This window comes from Ochotona curzoniae, unplaced genomic scaffold (assembly GCF_017591425.1).
Source record: "Ochotona curzoniae isolate NIBS_2020 unplaced genomic scaffold, NIBS_Ocur_1.0 scaffold_3208, whole genome shotgun sequence".
In the NCBI taxonomy this organism is placed as follows: Eukaryota; Metazoa; Chordata; class Mammalia; order Lagomorpha; family Ochotonidae; genus Ochotona; species Ochotona curzoniae.
In genome coordinates this window covers 14,563,197-14,580,980 of record NW_024467106.1, presented here as the reverse complement: position 1 = coordinate 14,580,980, position 17,784 = coordinate 14,563,197, and the positions used below count along the sequence as shown (strand labels likewise).

General features: G+C 43.1%; 1 protein-coding gene across 1 annotated transcript in view; it reads right to left on the bottom strand.

Moving 5' to 3' along the window:
• ASTN2 (astrotactin 2) overlaps positions 1–17,784 on the bottom strand; it is a 936,573-nt gene that overhangs the window by 51,978 nt on the left and 866,811 nt on the right. Inside the window, exon 20 of the mRNA XM_040963108.1 lies at positions 2,071–2,212. Within this exon, the coding sequence (XP_040819042.1) occupies positions 2,071–2,212 (142 nt within the window). The remainder of the gene's footprint in view (positions 1–2,070; positions 2,213–17,784) is intronic.

Below are 17,784 nucleotides of genomic sequence, written 5' to 3'. Positions count from 1 at the left end.
GGTAGATACTGTATCATTCACATTTTTTTATAGCGGAAGTAGTAGAGGCTCAGGGAGTTGCACAGCACAGTCAGAAACATCCTGCTGATAATGAATAGTACGGCAGGGATTTGAACCCACGTCTGTCTGTCTCCAGTCTACATCATAAACAAGGGACAAAGGAATCAGATGTCAGTCATCAGAAAATCCTTTGAAATGCCACTTCATAGAATCACACTTCTTAGAGTTTAGAGTGTCTTACAACTCTTACTCTAACTGTATATTTCATAGGTGCTGTAACCCAAGAAGTCGTTTGGGGAACTCACGGAGTTGAAGTAAGTGATTATTGACTAAGTCTGGGGAGTCCTGCTCCCAAAGAAATCTGAATCCCATTGCAACAACTTACTATCAGAGCTGTGGTCATCCTTTAAAGACCCTTGCATCTCCTACCGCCTTTGTAGGGTATGTCCAGATGTTTCACTGGAAGACACTGGATAATCTATTGTTCTTTAGATATTCTAATCCTAAAGTTTTCACTGCCCCTAGGGCATTTCAGAGAAAACTTTGACATCTCAGAGATAGTGTGCCAAAATCAGAAGGTTCAATTTACGTTGTGCAGTGGCATTTCTGGGTTTGGGGTGTTAACACCTTGGGTATTGCAAAGATGTTTGAATACCTCAAATGTTCAAGAGATGCCGTGGTCTTTAGAAAATCCATGGCATTCGTAGAGGGAGAGGAAGAGGGAGATAGGATGTGTTTCAGAGGTGAGGGAGGTTCACAGATTGTGCAAATATTTAACAAGAAAGCACAAAGTTGGAGACACTACATTAAGATGTTACTTCTTTAATTCACTACATTAGGTTTTCATTATTTCTGATTTGTAATGACTGAGTCTGAGGCTCGTACAGGTAAACCAAACTTATTCAAGGTCACATAGCTAGAAGTATCAATCCCAGATTGAAATTCATAGTTTGTGGCCTTTCAAATCACCATTAGGTTATAGTTATCTGAGGATGGGAGTTCTATCTTGGTCAAATTCTGCTACATGGTCCTCAGAACAATACCAAGCCATAAATAATCCTCAGAAAATGTCTGCCTGAGTAAGTCAAAACATTTGTAAATGAATAAATAAAAATGTGAATGAACAAAACGTGTGATAAATGAACAAGTGAATAAAATGAAGAATATGAGAGCAGATGAATGAACAGATGAAAGAAATGAATAACTGGATGGACGGACTGGATTGGATGAACAAAGAGAGGGAAAGACAGAAAGAGGAATGGTTATGCAAATGGGGGGATAAATGGATTAGTGAATGAATCACTGAGTGAATAAAGGATGAACCAATGAACTGAATAAATAATGAACATTGTTCAACTTCTTAACAACTGCAGCTACTTAGGATAATAAGACAGTTGCTCTATGGCGGCATCAGTAGGGTACATGAGGGAAGTTTTTTCCCCTAGAGTTTATAATGGCTGCTTATGATGGTAGAACTATCTACTGAGGTGGAAAACGGGAAAATGAGCCCCTTTTTCTCTTCGAAGAATAAAAACACTACTCTGAGGAGCTTCCTCTTAAAACTTTGTAAGTTTGAATGGAATGACCAATGACTCCAACACACTTCACAAAGCAGTGGTAAAGGCACTATTTCAAGAGGCCAGCTGGAGACTTTACATATGTGTGTGTGTGTGTGTGTATATATATGTGTGTGTATATATGTACATATATATCAGTTTATGTATATAACACAGATACACTAATCTAAGTTTTAAGAGGTGACTAAAAGAAAGTGTCGCTTACTCACTCAAGATCAAGATGTTCCAGCCCATCTTGATCTTGAGGAAGCTGTTTCCCCTGTGAGCAGGAGGTTGTTTAATAACCAGAGTTGTTCTGTATTTTGAGCCTCCCTTGGCCTTTCTGTACCGAGTTTATGGGACTCTATGGTTACACATCTGAAATGAACATTTCTGAACCTTACTATCTCAAGGTGCACATGCTGGCTGTCCAATAGAACACATGGCTGGCCTGGACAGAACAGCTTATTTCTTCCCGGGCTTAAATGTTTCCCATGCTCCCAACAAGTCTTACTTGTAGAGACCATCAGGCTCCAGACACTTGAAGATGACCGAGTAGACACTGACTTCGGGAACTTCTCCATGACTTCGACCAGCTGCTACGCAAGATGTGCCCAGGCCAGAGAGCAAGTCATCAGCAAAACTCAGGAATTCTCCTAGAAGGAGACAGAGAAAGATGAGCTCCCCATCTCAGGCCTTGGTGAGCAAACATTCTTGTGGTTTTCCAAATCATTAATTGTGCAAATAACATCATAAGGAACACCAGTGGATAGCCAAAGAGAAAAAGGAAGAAGGAAGGAAGGAAGGAAGGAAGGAAGGAAGGAAGGAAGAAAGGAAGGAAGGAAGGAAGGAAAGAAAGAAAGAAAAGACCAAATGTGACACAGGTTAGTATCTAGTCCAAATTTTCTTTCATTCAAATTTATGCCTGACTTTTTTTTAACCTGTAAAGTGGTTATACTATATACAGCAAGGCTCAAATCAGGTGAATTATGGAGTGTTACAGTAAATGGGAAGGCAGTGAAGGGACTGCACCTTTTGTCCAGAGTAACTATTGTGACCTTGGCATGATCATCAGTTTCTCCCTAATTTGTTAAGCCAGGGCCTGCTTTCTTGGAATTGAACCTTCTTTCTTTACCTAATGAAGAAATTGGACTAACAGTGTTAAAAGGATTTCAGGTCACATAGCTACTCTTATGCACAGGAATTGGATCATATCATGTTGTATTGTGATGGCCAAAGCTCTGTTCCAGCTAAGGGTCCAGGCTTTCTACAATTAGTGATAGAAGCCAGGGGTATAGGAAGGGTTAGTGGGTGAAGAAATGCCAACTTTTGTGATCCCTAAATTCTATATTTCTAAACATTAACTTACCTGTTAGACTTTAGAAGACAGCTAGAAGTTTACCATGAAGAGTACTAATAACGATTAAAAAGTAAATAAAACTAGAAAGAAAATTAATCAGCTGGAATCTTGTGATCTAGTCTTAGCTGTGCTAAGAATCTGTTGCATAACTTGGGACAATTAAGGTTTCATCTCTATGTGTTAGCTTTCTTTTCTTTAAGATAAAGGGACTATGCCCCAGCTGTAGGCAACTGCCTAGGCTGTCTTGTACCTAAACAAATGTACATGGTTGGGATAAAAGCAGTCAGCAGCTGGAGGGCTTTCTGGGCCTGGTGAATGCCAAATTTGTGTTAATTTTATCAGTATGCCATCATAGTTACTTACTCTATTTTTTCAAGATAAGAGGGAAAAGGCAGGGAACTCCTGGCTGGGACATGCTACTTCTGCCCCTAAGAAAGGAGAAGGGGGACTGCAGGTTGCCCAGATTGCCCATGGAAGGGGAACTGGGGATGTATCAGACTGTGAGTGCTGAGGGAATATCTGACAGAGGGGAATGACTTCTGGGGTCTTTATGGTCTGGGTCACTGCATTGGCAGTTAGGCAAAGGAAATGGCATGGGGTGGTTTAGATGTGGGGAAACCAGAGGGCGTGTCTGGGTCAGGCCAAGGCATATTCCCATATTGGATACCTGGGCTGGGCTAAGAAGCATCACCTGCCACCCACTGGCACATGTAAAAGCTGGGGGCTGGGAGCATCTCTGGCTTGGCTTAGCCCCGGTGCCTACCTGTAAGTGTCAGTGCATGGGATGAGTCATGTCAGGTTGGGCCATGGCACCCACCAGAACATGAACATACCAGTTGTGAGGGCAAATTTTGTAGGAGACTTGAGGACTCAGCAGGGGTTGGGGAGAGGCTGGGCAGGGCCAGACTGCAGCACCAATCAGCTCACATAAAAGCCAGGGCCGAGAGCAGACCATACCAAGCAGGGTCATTGCTCTCATCAGCATGTGAGAGATTGGGGCTAGGAGCAGGAACCTGTGTAAAGCTGGGGATTGGAGCAGAAATCTGGGGAACTTTCCTGCTATGCTTTACCTCCTGCTGAGAAGCACAAGAGCCAGGGTTGCAGGCAGGCCAGATCATGCAAAGTTGCAGTACTCACACAACAGCATCTGTTGTGCGAACTAGATTGTGGAGAGGCTGTGTTTGGCCTGGCCTCAGCACCTGCTGTAAAATGTGAGAGCCAGGACAAGGTGTGGGCTGTGCCTGGCTTAGCTAGGCTGCAACACCCACCACGAAGAGCTGAGACTGCAGGTGAGCCATGCCAGATTGGATCAAAGCACGAACAGGAGGAACAAGCCTGGTAGGGAGATTCTAAGGACACCCCTGCAGGGCTGCGGCAAACATTGGTTAGTGCCAGAGCTGGGCTGTGGATGAACCAGGCTGGGCAAGGCTACAGTACTCAGCATATATATGGATTGAGTCTGGAGGCTGGTCAGACTCCAGCACCTTCTGACACTCCTGAGAGCCAGAATGGGTATTGGAACAGAACAGATTAGGCCATAGCACCCACCATGTCACATTAGAGCCATATCTGGGGATGGGCTAGCATACAGCACTTCATTGGTAAGAATCCGAATGGGTGTGGGCTAGGCTGCACTACATGCCAGTGAGTGTCAAGATGGGGAGTCAGCCACGTCAATCTGCACCTGCACAGTGATATTCGTTGCAGGAAGAGGGCCTGAGAGGGGAGTTTGGGGAGCTCCCCTGCTAGGCCACAGCTCTTGATGTTTGAGCATGAAAGTTGGGTCTTGGAGGAGCAGGCCAGACCAGGCTGGGCTACAGCACCTGTTGGTATACATATGAGCTAGGTCTGGGGCCAGGCCAGGCTGGGTGTGACCACAGCACACACTGACATGTATGAGAGTCAGGACGGGGTGCAGGTCAGTGTGGGTGGGGCTATAACACCCACCAGTTCACATGGGGGCTTGGGGTGGGCCAGACTGGGATAGGCTGATACACCTGCCAGCAAGAGCTGAGACTGTGGGTGACTGGGCTAAGCTAGGCTATTGAATCTGCTATTGAATGCTAAGATTGGAGACAGGCCATCTCAGGCTGAACCATAGCACCTACTGGCATGTACAAGACGTTGGGAGTAGGCCTCGAGGGGAACTTTGGGGACTTCCTTGCTGGGCTGCTGCTTCCATGAGTGAGCATGAGAGTTGTGACTTGGGGCAGGCCAGGTTGGAACAGGTCACTGCATCTGCTGCACTCACAATAGCCAGAATAGGTATGGGCCAGCCAGGTTAGGCCACAGTGTCTGTTGGCAACTTCTAGGACTGGGACTGAGTATGAGTTGTGTCAGGATGAACAGCAGTAATCCCCAGTCAGGTGCAAGATCTGGGGCTAGGAAGCAACAGCATCTGTTGGCAAACATGAGGGCCAGGTCTGGGAACCGATCAGGCTAGCTAACTGCAGCACTGATGGGTGTGCACAAGAACCAGATGGGATGCACATTGGGCATGGCTACGTCACAGCAGAGGCTGGCACATGCCAAAATCAGGGTGGGTGTTAGGCCTGGTAAGGGTTATGTAGAGTTGCCTGATTAGGCCAGAGCACCTGCTGGCATGTGTGAGGACCAGGTCTGTGGTGAGCTGGCTGGGTTTGACAGTTGCACGCATTACTTTGAGTCATGCACAGATGGGGCAGAACTGTCCAGGCAGTTGCATCCACCGGTATATGTTTTGACTGTGCAACCGATACACCAAATCTCACCTAGCACGGTCTGGCACACACAAGAGTTAAGTCTGAGGTCACCCAAGGCAAGCTTTCTTGGGGGACTCCCCAAACAGATCACTGGACTCAGACTTCAGCCACAGGAAAAATCACAGGATTTGTGACCCAGATGAATAGGGGAGACATCATGGCCAGTTCATCTAGGCCAGCAGAAGACCCCGAGTGCTTCGTCAGATAATGGAAAGCAGAAGAGTTTGGACAATTCTCCTGGCCAAGCTTTGCAGCACATTCCTGGGTCTGTGTGGGTGTTTTAAGGTCGACTTTGTGAACCAATAGGCCTTGGCAATTTTTTTTTCAACCTTATAGCAATGAAACCAATAATGTTTCAGAACTATCAAAACCATTCAACCAATACTCTCAGAACATTTTTGTCCACACCGGGGTCTCAAAGACGACATCAAATGACCATCACCTGTGTAGTTTGGCAGCAAAAGCCATCTCTTTCTTCCCCAACCCTACAGATACAGGAGAAAAAAAAAACCTGAAACATTTGTCCTACTCACTTATCTCCATACTTAACCTCCCCACCCTACTCAGAGGTCCACATTGGTGAGCATCCCTCTCAACTATGCAAACAATATTACAATAAAATAGAAACATTTCAAAGATAAACGCATTATAATCATTATCAGAATTCTTAGAAAAGATGAAAATACAGATGAACACAAAGATTAGATTATAAGAACACACACTACAGTGTGATGTATACTAGCAAAGGATTTAGAAATGATTAATGTTAAAAAAAAACACAATAATGGCCATTTCAACTGCAGCTTAAAGATCAAAAGGAAGTAATTTATGGGAGAGTATGTGTTGAATAGCAGTTAAGTTGTTGGTTGAGATGGTACATCCCATATTGGAGGGCCTGGTTGGAGTCCTGTGTACTCTGCTTAGGATCCTGTTTTCTGAGAATGAATTCTGATAGATAAAAGGTAACATGTCAAGTACTTGGGCATCTGTCATTTACGTGAGAAACACAGATCGAGTATTTGGGTGGTGTATTTGGGTGGCGTATTTGGACGGTGAACCAGCAGATGCAAGATTTTCTCTCTTTCTTTGCCCTTCTCCCCTCTTCCTCTCTGTTTCAGAATAATTCATTTTTGATGAAAATTTTACATATATATGTACATATATATGTCTTTATGTACTATATACATATATATGAACTTTAAAGCAAAAGGCAGAAAATAAAGTGAATGAATAAAAGTGGCTTTGGAGAGTTAAGACAATGGGTACCTTTTCTATCTTAATTTTATCTATATTTTTAAAATTACTGCCAGTAAATGAACCTATACATTTCTATAGCAAGGGAAAAAAAAATCAATAAATTTACTTAAAAATAGAAAAAGTAAATACGCTGGACTAAATGTTCTTTAGATTTCCTTTGAAAGAGGGCTAGATGAGTTAGTAGCAAAACTGGCACCCAGTATGCAATATCACTGCTTCCAAAAGTTATTTTCCCCTCCATGCCTGATGGAGACTGCTTCAGACTTTACTCAAATATGTTCCCAGCATTAAACATCAGGGGGATATGAGTTCTGTTATCCTTGCCACCTGTTGCTAAGGTCAAACCAACACAATGGCACCATCATGGAACAACAACAGCCAAGTGTATGAGAAGACTGGGCATCAAAGATGGTGCATCGTCCTTTGTGCAAAAGAACAGGTTAGGGTAGAATGTGTAGATAATTTCCTACTGGTCTTTGAAGAAAACTTTCATTCTCCAAGAAACACAATTAAAAACAAAGACATGTTACTTGTCCTGTAGCAGTTGTCTGACTGGGTGGCCCTGGAATCCATCAGAATGGCTGTAGACATAGGTGTCCCTGTGGACCAGCGGTACAGCAGATAAGATGGGCACTAGTTCTGGGCTTTCCACTTTTCACAATGCATTGTTGAGAGACTCATCATTTAGTCACCTTGGTGAGTATCTAATTTCAGAGGCTGTTTCAAGATGGACCTAGAACCATTTTTACTTCCTAGGGCAAGTCCATAAACCTCTCAAAACCTCAGTTTTGAATAATAATCTTATGGATTTGGAGCCTATAAAATAAAGGCACAGGTTTAGAAGGAAACAAAATGTTCAGGATTACAGATTTTGCTGGTAAATGCAGAGATAAATGAACCCTTATTACATATGTTAACATCTCACTATTTTCTGTAGGTTTCATAGCAGCTTCTTCTATAGCATAATCTTTTTTTTAAGATTTATTTATTTTTATTGGAAAGTCAGATACATAGAGTGGGGGAGAGACAGAGAGGAAGATCTTCCATCTGCTGATTCACTCCCCAAGTAGCCACAACAGCTGGAGCTGAGCTGATCCAAAACCAGGATCCAGGAGCCTCTTCTGGGTCTCCCACGCAGGCATAGGGTGCCAAGGCTTGGGGACATCCTCAACTGCTTTCCTAGGCTACAAGCAGGAAGCTGGATGGAAGCAGGGCTGCTAGGAAACAAACCAGTGCCCGTATGGGATCCCAGAGTGTATAAAGCGATGACTTTAGCCTCTAGGCCATCGTGCTGGGTCCTATAGCATAATCTTAAACCAAAGCTATCTTCCTTCCAAGAGATATGAGAGCAGAGCAGTGTATGGGGTAAAATGTTAGGACAGAGAAAAAGACATGGAATTAGGTAGTGGACGGAAGGAAGGTCTTGCTGTGCTTGGTTTCTCAGGATTCCTAGCCTGGCATGTACGTTTGTTTTCTTTGAGCTTGGATTCATGTCTGTCTGCTTTTCAATTTGTTTCCAGATAGCCATTGAAAGAGTTGGCTCTTCATAAGGGAATTCGGTATGTCTGTGGCCCACAGCAATTAACTGCCTTAAAGCCAAAAGATGGCTGACATTCATCTTCAAATGGGCATAGCTTTCCACATATTTCCACTAATTTCACAATACTTTCAACCATGGATAAAAGCCCCATAATCATGTCAGGTCAGTAAGATCTAAGCACAGTTGTAAGTTCTAAACAGTTCTGAAGTTCGTTGGTTTACTTCAAGTGAGGAAACAGAATAGCTGGCATGTAACTAATTGTGTCAGCAGTATTATTCAGTGCTCAATTATAATTGGAAATATACATATATATTTCAATTAAAAAGAGAAAAACCCAAAGGAAAGAAATTGACATTTGATATATACATTGCTTTTTTCCATTTAATCTTCACAGCAAACTAAACAGTCACATGTTAATCGTCCCCACAACAAAATGAACTTATTATTGCAAAATTAGGAAGCTACTGAGCTGAGATTTGAACCCTCATCCTCTCACTCCAAAGCCTTTCCTTTTATACTGTGCTGACTCCTCAAGACAGCTTCAACGTGATAGGTTGAGAATTCCTATCCTCAGCTCTGCGGGCTTGGGGAATGAAACACTAAAAGAAATCGTCTCTGACCTTCTAGGGTTGTAATCTAACATCAGAAAGGGCTGTTAACCCAAGATGACATGTAAAGCAAATCGTAGGATCGCTTTTCTTGGCACTCTACCTCAAAAGTTTAAATGTGACCCGATAGAAACAGGTGAATGCAGTGACTTCTCAGTGTCCTTCGTGAGCTAGTGGAAGGGTACTAAGAAAGGACTGAGCATTGGTTATGCACAAACACCAGCCAGTGCAATTCAATGTAGCCTCTCAAAGTAGTCCGTACTCTGCAGCTGGCAGTGGTATAATGGAATGAACAATACTTATCATGATGCAATGGCTAACAGCTTCAGTTCCGAATTTATAGCCTAGACAACCTCCTTAACTTTCTACTTCCATTTTCTCTCCTGTGAATAATATCACAGTGTTGTCACAACTATCATACAAAATTGTATACAAATTCATTATCAAAATGTCTGGCACATAGTAAAAAGATGTAGGCTATAATTACTTTTGTTGTTCGTACTCTTGTTGTCATCACAACAGACTAGAGATAAGAGCCGTAAGAAGTTAGTTGTGCAAACTTGACAAAGAAGCAAACCAACATGTTCATTACCATACATAGACAGACGGTAAATCTGGAATCAAAACTTGGTATCTTGACTCCTATAGTCTATTGGATAATTTAGATCAGTCAGCTTGTGAGACAAATACACTAGAACACACTATCTTTCAAACTTGCTTTCTAATGTCTTTACTCAATATGAATGTGCTATAGACTGTGCACCGATGCATAGTTCAACCCAGTCTTCTTCTCAGACTTGAGATACCTTATTTTTAAAATTCTTCAAAAGATTTATTTATTTATTTGTTTGTTTGTTTGTTTAAAGTGTAGAGTTGCAGAGGGAGAGAGAGAGAGAGAGAGATTGAGGGGGAGAGAGAATGGGATGTTCCATCTTCTGCTTCACTCGCCACATGGCTGCCACAGCTGGTGCTAGGCCAAGTCAAAGCCCTTCAATCCATCCAGGTCTCTCACAACAATGACCAGGGCCCAAGCATTTGAACCATTTTCAGCTGCTTTCCCAGGAGCATTAGCAGGGAGCTGGACTGGAGCTGCAGGAGCTAGGACTGGAAGCTGTGCTGATATGGGATGCTGGCATTGTGGGCAATAGCTTTTAATTATCCATGCCACACTGCCAGCCCCATTATTTGACTTTTGGCTATTTGTAAAACCTTGGTTTAAAAATGTTGTTACTCACAATGTTTGAATTCTGAAGCTGCCATATTCCTCAGTACAAATATAAAATCTCAAGATGGTTGTACCCTCATTGAAGTATTTACAGTTCTTTAGGAGCTAACTCCAGAACTTGGGCCCCCTGTGCTTTCCATGAGAGTCACTCCGGCTAGGATGCTTCTGCCTCTTCTCTCTTGAACATGGCCATTCGTGATGGCAGATCACTCCTAGAACCCAGGCTGCTGTCACCACCACCTCACTCAGGCCTATCCAAGTTTCTAACATTCTTTTCCTGTTTTTCTTTCCTTGAAAACAGATAGGGAATTGGGAGTCGCTGCACAGGAATGTGCCTGTTCCCCATTATGGCTCTTCTGGGGTTGTAACCCGAGTGGGCTGGGGCCAGATCCCCACACGTTTCGTTTCTTTAACCACTCAGACGCCATGCTTGCTCACATTCCCTTCCACAGGAAAGGTTCTGCTACAACTTCAGACCCTGTCCCACTGACAAAGCCCACATCAACTTTCCTAAGGGCCCTGCCCTGACCTGAATATTCTGCCTCCCTCCCTCTCCTTTCAGCACTCCTGTATCCCTCCTCCCTTCCATCTCCCACTCCCCTCCCGGCACACTCTCCCTTTTGATTGAGTTGAGGTCACAGTCAAAGCCGGCCACAAGAGCAAATTGAAAACAGGTTGGGAGAAAAGCAGCAAAGAAATTCCAAGATGGAAGGGGGAGGTGAGGTAGTGAATTATTTAGCCCAGGTGGAGAGAAAGGTCCCCAGCTCAGGACTCCACACCTTTCAGAAAACACGAAGGGGATTTATGGGCTGCCCGGGGCTGGTTGTTCTCTGAGCTGCTGACACTCCACCTTATGGCACTCAGGGAGACGCAGAGGGCTCTGCATGAATCCCTCCACCTTCCCTTTACCAGGGTAAACATACAAGTTCAGTTAGGTATTTTGTGAGAAGATGCTTTTCCAGGGCCTCACATTCATCCATTATCTGAAGTAAGTTTCTTCTCACACATAATGGCATTTAATGTTTTTTTAATTAAAATATTTTAGGAAATACATGAAAAACTTCATACACATGGGGCACTTTATGTAGTTTTGAGTCACGTATACACAAACAATGTTCAGTGGGTAAATTATTTCCTCCAATATTAAGAGTTCTTCAGGTGAGAACATTAAAAAACCTTGTCTGTAGGCTTTTACCTATTGAGAGATATACACTACACTATCTATATCACCCTACTGTGCAATGAAACCTCAGAAGTTTCGACTCCTACTTGACTCAGAACGTGTTCATCTATTTTCATAGCGCTTTTCCTTCTGCAGCCTTTGAAAACTGTAATTATGCTTTTAACAGTCAGTGATCAACTAGATCATTTTAAACAATAGCCACATGAACGAGGCGATGTAATACTTGTCCTTCTGTGCTTAGCTTATATCACGTAACATAGTGACTTCCAGTTCCATGTTGTAAATAACACTTCCTCCTTTTTTGTGGCTGAGTAGTATTCCATTGCATATATGTCCTGTGTTTTCCTCATCCAGTCACTGGTGACAGACACTTTGTTGTGACTATTTTCCATTTTATAGCCATCGTGAATGGATTGCAATAAACATTGGTGTGCAGATATCCATTCACAGCAAGGCTTCATTTTGCTTAGATGATATTCTTTTATATATCCAGGAACCACTGCATAATGATTCTCACCTTCATCCTAACAGCAAAATGAGGAAGTGGAAAGAGAGATTTGTGGGGGAGGAAGAATTGCGGGCCTCGTTTTGAAGTCAGCCTCACCAGTTCTGAACATCACGCTTTAAGGGTAGATGATGACATGCTCAGAGACTGCACCTTCATTTGGAAAGGAGCTAATTACGTGGGTAAGTTAACTCTCTTTTTCATAAGGCATTACTTTTACAAGGAAGGAAGGAGTTAAGAGGGGAGAGGAAATTCAAAAGCTTATTTATTTCTCATTATATGACACCAATAATGCTGGACATTTTCAATCCAATTATGTTGACCAAACATTTGAAACAAAACATCTTGATTAAAATATAATACAACCTGATGATTTAGGTTCATCATAGCTTTAGAGATGAGGAAACTAGTTCAAAGAGGGCTGGTTGGGATACAAAGTCTGTACTTTCCAAACTTGGCGTTTGCCTGTAGATGGCAAGATGGCTAATATGGGGTTGTGCTTTGGTCAGCTCTGTGTCAACAGTATCCAGCCAGGCTGATCGTGCAGTTATTCACTGAATTCTACAAAACCGAACTTCAGTGGTTGAAGCCAGAATCTGCTCCGTTTCCTCGACACCAGCACCAGGCAACAAAAATCTGTGGGCTTGTGTGTGTGACTATTTGAGAACTAAACAAGATTCACATGGCCTGGATTAGAAAGAAATTGGAAAAAAGAAAAATAAGAGTTCCCAAATAATGCAGTGGTCTTGCAAGCATGTAGTGAAGCTTCCATGTAGCAGTCATAGTGCTAAGTAACTTCTGGCTCATCCTCCCCCTTGCCCTCTAGTGGGCATCTGTGTATTTGACCTCTTGGAAAGCCTGCTATTTTCTGAGTGTAAATACACTCCAGGTTTCCATTTGAGGACCATTCCTGCCCCGCCTCCCTATCCCCAATCTCTGTGCACATGACTCAGGTGGAGCCAACGTCCCCTCCTTCTGTCAGAGATAGGCATGTGATCAATATTTTATGTCAGAAACCAAAATTAGAGTGACCCAGGCCTGATCACATCAATTCTGGGGACAGAGACCAAAGCCCGATGACATTATTTGAAGCTCTGGAACCAAGGCATTGCTAACGTTCAATCTACTCTTGGATATTTCAGGTATATTAGTCATTATTTTTACTTTTATGCCAAAGTTAGCTTCTATTTATTTTCTATTACTTCAAACCAGGAGTCCTTCCCAGTACAAATTTTGAGATGCCTTTTATGATTTCTATTTTGTAATGAAGGAAAAGTAAATTGGGATCATACTCCATGTAAATAGGAAGGCTGGACTTCAAATTCGGAGCTGTCAAACTCCAAAACTAGACTTTGTCCTTTCATCAACATCGCCTAAGATGACAGACATGACATTCTGCGTCTCAACAAGAATCTGAGATCACCAATGTCCCGCTTCCCTCCTCATTCACTCCTCTGAGATATGCTGGACTTTGTACTCCCCACCTTCCTCCCAGAACAAGCCACATCCACTCCTGCCAGCAGGATTTTCTACCTTTCCTTCCAACACCTGGAAAATTCTTTTGCACAACTCATTCTCTGTCCTCACTCCGATCCCTCCACACTGTCACCTCCTCAGAAGTGTCTTCTGCCAGCCATTGCATCGAAATGAGCATCCACTTTTGTCCTGTATTCATGTTCTTTTCTTCTCTTAAAAAAACGTACTGCTATTTCTTATACTGATGCATTTCTATATGACCTGTGTCTACATGCAATAAGGAAGGGTTTGAATGGTTCCTGACCACACAGGTTCTCTCAAATTAACATATCTAGTGTGCGCTGTAAGCATCCCAGAGCACAAACAGAAAAAAAAAAGGATGTCTTGGCTAGGATTTTCTTAAAAGTAGAGCCTAAAGGCAATGACTTGGCAAAGCTGGCTTAGAAGGCGATCTCAGGAAGGAGACATGGGAGAAAGGGGAGAGGAGAAGTCTGTGGAGGTGAAGTTCACATTTTCTGTTTAGAGCAACAGGGATCTTGTCAGAAGTAAGCAAGATGCTGCCCAGAATTGCTTGGTTGGAAGTCATGGGGTGGGGACATCCCAGTTCCAGTCCCCACTGGTAGAGCTGCCCATCCACATTTGTTAATTCTTCTTGCACTTTTAATGTTGTGCTTGCACATGGGTCTGGGGAGCTTCCTCAGTCTTGCACAAATCTATGAAGCAAAAACCAAGTGTGTGCTTGAGATCGCTGGCAGCACAAGGTGAGCCTGGGTGTGTACAAAACTGCTTAACACAGCTGTGGCTGTGAAAGCCGCAGGCCAAGAGGATATGGCATGGTCCCAGAGGCATCCGTTGCAATGACCCTATCTCTGCCTTTTAAAAGTTAAGTGAAGAGAAACTGCTGTGTCTTCCTCATTGACATTTAGAGCAAACTTGTTAGTCTCACTGTTGAACTAGTTCATAAGCAGTTAATGAATAAGCAACAGATGCCAGGAAAAGGACGACAACTGAACCACATGAACAAAGCCTGTTCCCTGTGGTGTTCACAACTTAGCAAGGGAGAATTGAAAGGGCTGCTTTTACGTGTGACCCACCAAGGAATCCCACAATTTATTATTAATACCAAATTTAATAATATTAACTCCAGCATTAATATGCACTTGGCGAATACAGCCTTTCCTTTTCTGCAGTTGAATTAATTAGGGCCATAAAAGGCCTCGTCATCCCCACAGTCTCAGGACAAATGATGCTAATGCATTTGGCTGAAGTGGGTATTACTAACATGTGTGAGAAGAGCTGATTTGAGAACTGGGTTGGAGAGCAGGAGGAAGGTATGAAGAAAGCCAAGCACTTCTCCCCATCCATCAGTGTGTTCACTGCTTTCAAAGGACTTAACCACAGAAGGATTTCCCTTCCCTCCCTCCTTTCTTCCCTCCCTCCCTCCTTCCTTCCATCCCTCCTTCCTTCCTTCCCTCCCTCCTTCCTTCCTTCCATCCCTCCTTCCTTCCTTCCCTCCCTCCCTTCCTTTCTTCCTTCTTTTGCCTATCTTCCAGTCTTCCTTTTTTCTTTCCTTCCTTCCTTCCTTCCTACTTTGCCTCCTTCCTTCCTCCCTCATTTTTATTTTCACTCCTTCCTTTATTTTTCTTTCTATTTTTAAATCACGTTCCCAAGTGTTATAATATTGTGAAGTGAAAGAACCCAAATGTTCAAAATGTGCTTTCATCAGTTTCTCAGTTCTTTGACTTCCAACTTCCTCTGTACTAAATACATCATTCAATACCTCCCACCCTGTGTAAGAAGGTGACAACTGTAACGTTCCTAAAGGTGGGATCTCAGACTCCCTCTGTCCACAAATGGAATGAAACAACACATTATCTGGAAGGACTGGCATCATTATTGTCACTGTATGAAGAAAAAGAATGGTTCAGAGAGGCAAGTTGCCCAGTTAAACAGCAACTGCACAAAACAAAAGCTAGGATAGGGGCTTAAGGTGAGCCAAGTCCAAGGTCTCTGTGTTTTCTACCACAAAACACACTTCCTAATTGCTGTATCTTCATGAACCTCAGGATTCCAGCCTGTATAAATGGGATATTCTACTCTGCAAAGCATATGTGAAGAACAAATTAAATTAACTCTATAGAAGTAATTTATGATTTGAGAAACCTGATGTACACGCAAGCAAGCACTTGTCGTGTCAGCAAAAGACAATTACTTGTCAAATTGGTACATCTGGACCCAGCAACTATCAAGGTAAGTCAATGTTCAATCCCAAACAAACACCAGAGCTCACAAAAAGTGACTGTGTCATGGATGGGCAACCCAGAAACATGCGCATCCATGACACAGAGGAACCACCATGAAAACAGGTTAGTTCACGCCATTCACAAAAAGGGCCTGGGAAAATGAGGGTGCTGTAGTGTGGAGAAATTTAGGGCTGCCATATGAACTTGGAGTTTGCAGGCCTCATCTCATCCCAGTTTTCCAAAGACCTGGCTTCGTGTTCTATTTCATGTCATCTTCAGTACTCTCTACTACCCACATGGCCTGCTCTCAATTATGCCTCATCAAAGAACCCTGGATTTTTCTCCAAGCATTAGTGACAACTTACAGCTGTTGTGTTTGGTAGCTTGTTTACCTCCCGATTTTCAATTCATTACTGCACTGTTAGCTCTGTGCATTCAGGAACCACACCCATTTGTTTATATATCCTCTACTGCATTGTAGCAGAAAGTGGGGATCATAGATAGCCTGTGTGGTTGCTTGCACCATCCTTTGCTGCCTTCCACTGTGAGCACTGGCAGGCAGCTAGAAGCAAAAGCAAAGCCATAGCTTGAATCTCTGCAGCCTGACTTGAAATGCAGGCATCCCACATATTGTTTTGACTATCAGTCCACAAGCCTGTGTCTATTATTACTTATTGATGTCTACACATCTCTGTTGTTCTTGCCCTGCCAAACTCTCTGCTACCAACACTGCCCGGTAATCAAGCCTTTGATTCTTCTCTCCCATCACAGTGAGGACTTCTCTTTCCACAGCTTTATCCTTCTATAAAATCCTTTACAGTTTACAGTAAAGTGTGCCCTGCTGCTTCATCACCTGTAAGTTATACAAGCACACGGTGAGGTGGGCATGGCAAGTTGAAAAATGAAAATTATTGTTTTACAGAAGGATAAATGGAAGCTCAGGGACCGGATATGTCCAACTGAGGAGAGGTAGTGAGATTAGATTATGTATTTCCTAATTCTCAATTCAGCATTTTAGAAGCTGAGCCATGTACTCTTGTCCCCTCATCTAGATTGAGAGTTGGACCATGACTAATGTGGCTTTATAGCCACCTCCTGCAGTGCCTAATGAGGAATCCGCCCTTGTTGAGCCTTCGCATATGTTTACTGAGTTAGACAATTAACTTTACTACAACAGACACCAAAGTCAAACCCTCTTGGGGAGGGCGAGTGACAGAAAGGACAATCCTGTGCTCAGCGCTGGTTATGCATCGTGCTTTTACTTAATGACTCTCAGCAAGTGATTAATCTCCATAAGCCTCATTTCCTACATCTATCAAATGGATGTAAAAATACCTACCTACCTCAACAGAATCAATGGAATCATATTGAGAATTCCTTTAGGCATGCTCCCAACAGGGAGCATGCAGCACACTGCCTTCACGCGGTAAAAACATGTCATGAACAGCAGCTTTGTCATTGTTATTCCTGTTATTATGAAAAACACCAATTCATGAAACATTGTGTATGGTGTAAGCAGAAAGGAAAATGTGAGCAACCCAGAGAAAGTAAATCATCCTCATGTATGTAGTAATCTATTCTTATTCCAAGTCAGAGCTGTGCAAACTGCATGTCTAGAGCTAAAAAAAACTGCTGAATTCCTAAAATTCCCTCATTTTCTAAATATAAACTCAAAGCTTGCAGTAACCAGATAGCTGGGATATCTTAAGCAGAGAAAAGTCTGCTTGTTTTCCTTTCTCTCTCATAAGCTGAGAGATTAAGCTAACCATCAAATCTAAATCTAACCAAAACCCTACACAAGCAGCCTATGAGAATCCCATGGAGGCACCAGGGGATTGAATGAGAGTTTGAGTCCACTCTACTGTTATATCTGCTACCCAGTGCAATTTTTCATACACATCTACATACACACCCCCCTCTCCCTTCCATCCTGGAGAGAGAGACTGCCTCCAGAAGGGTGCCTGCCACAAAGATGAGTCAGGGACCCAACGTGGTAGCCTAGTAGCTAAAGTCCTTGCCTTGCATGCACTGGGATCCCATATGGACACCGGTTCATGTCCACCAGCTCTGCTTCCCATCCAGCTCGCTGC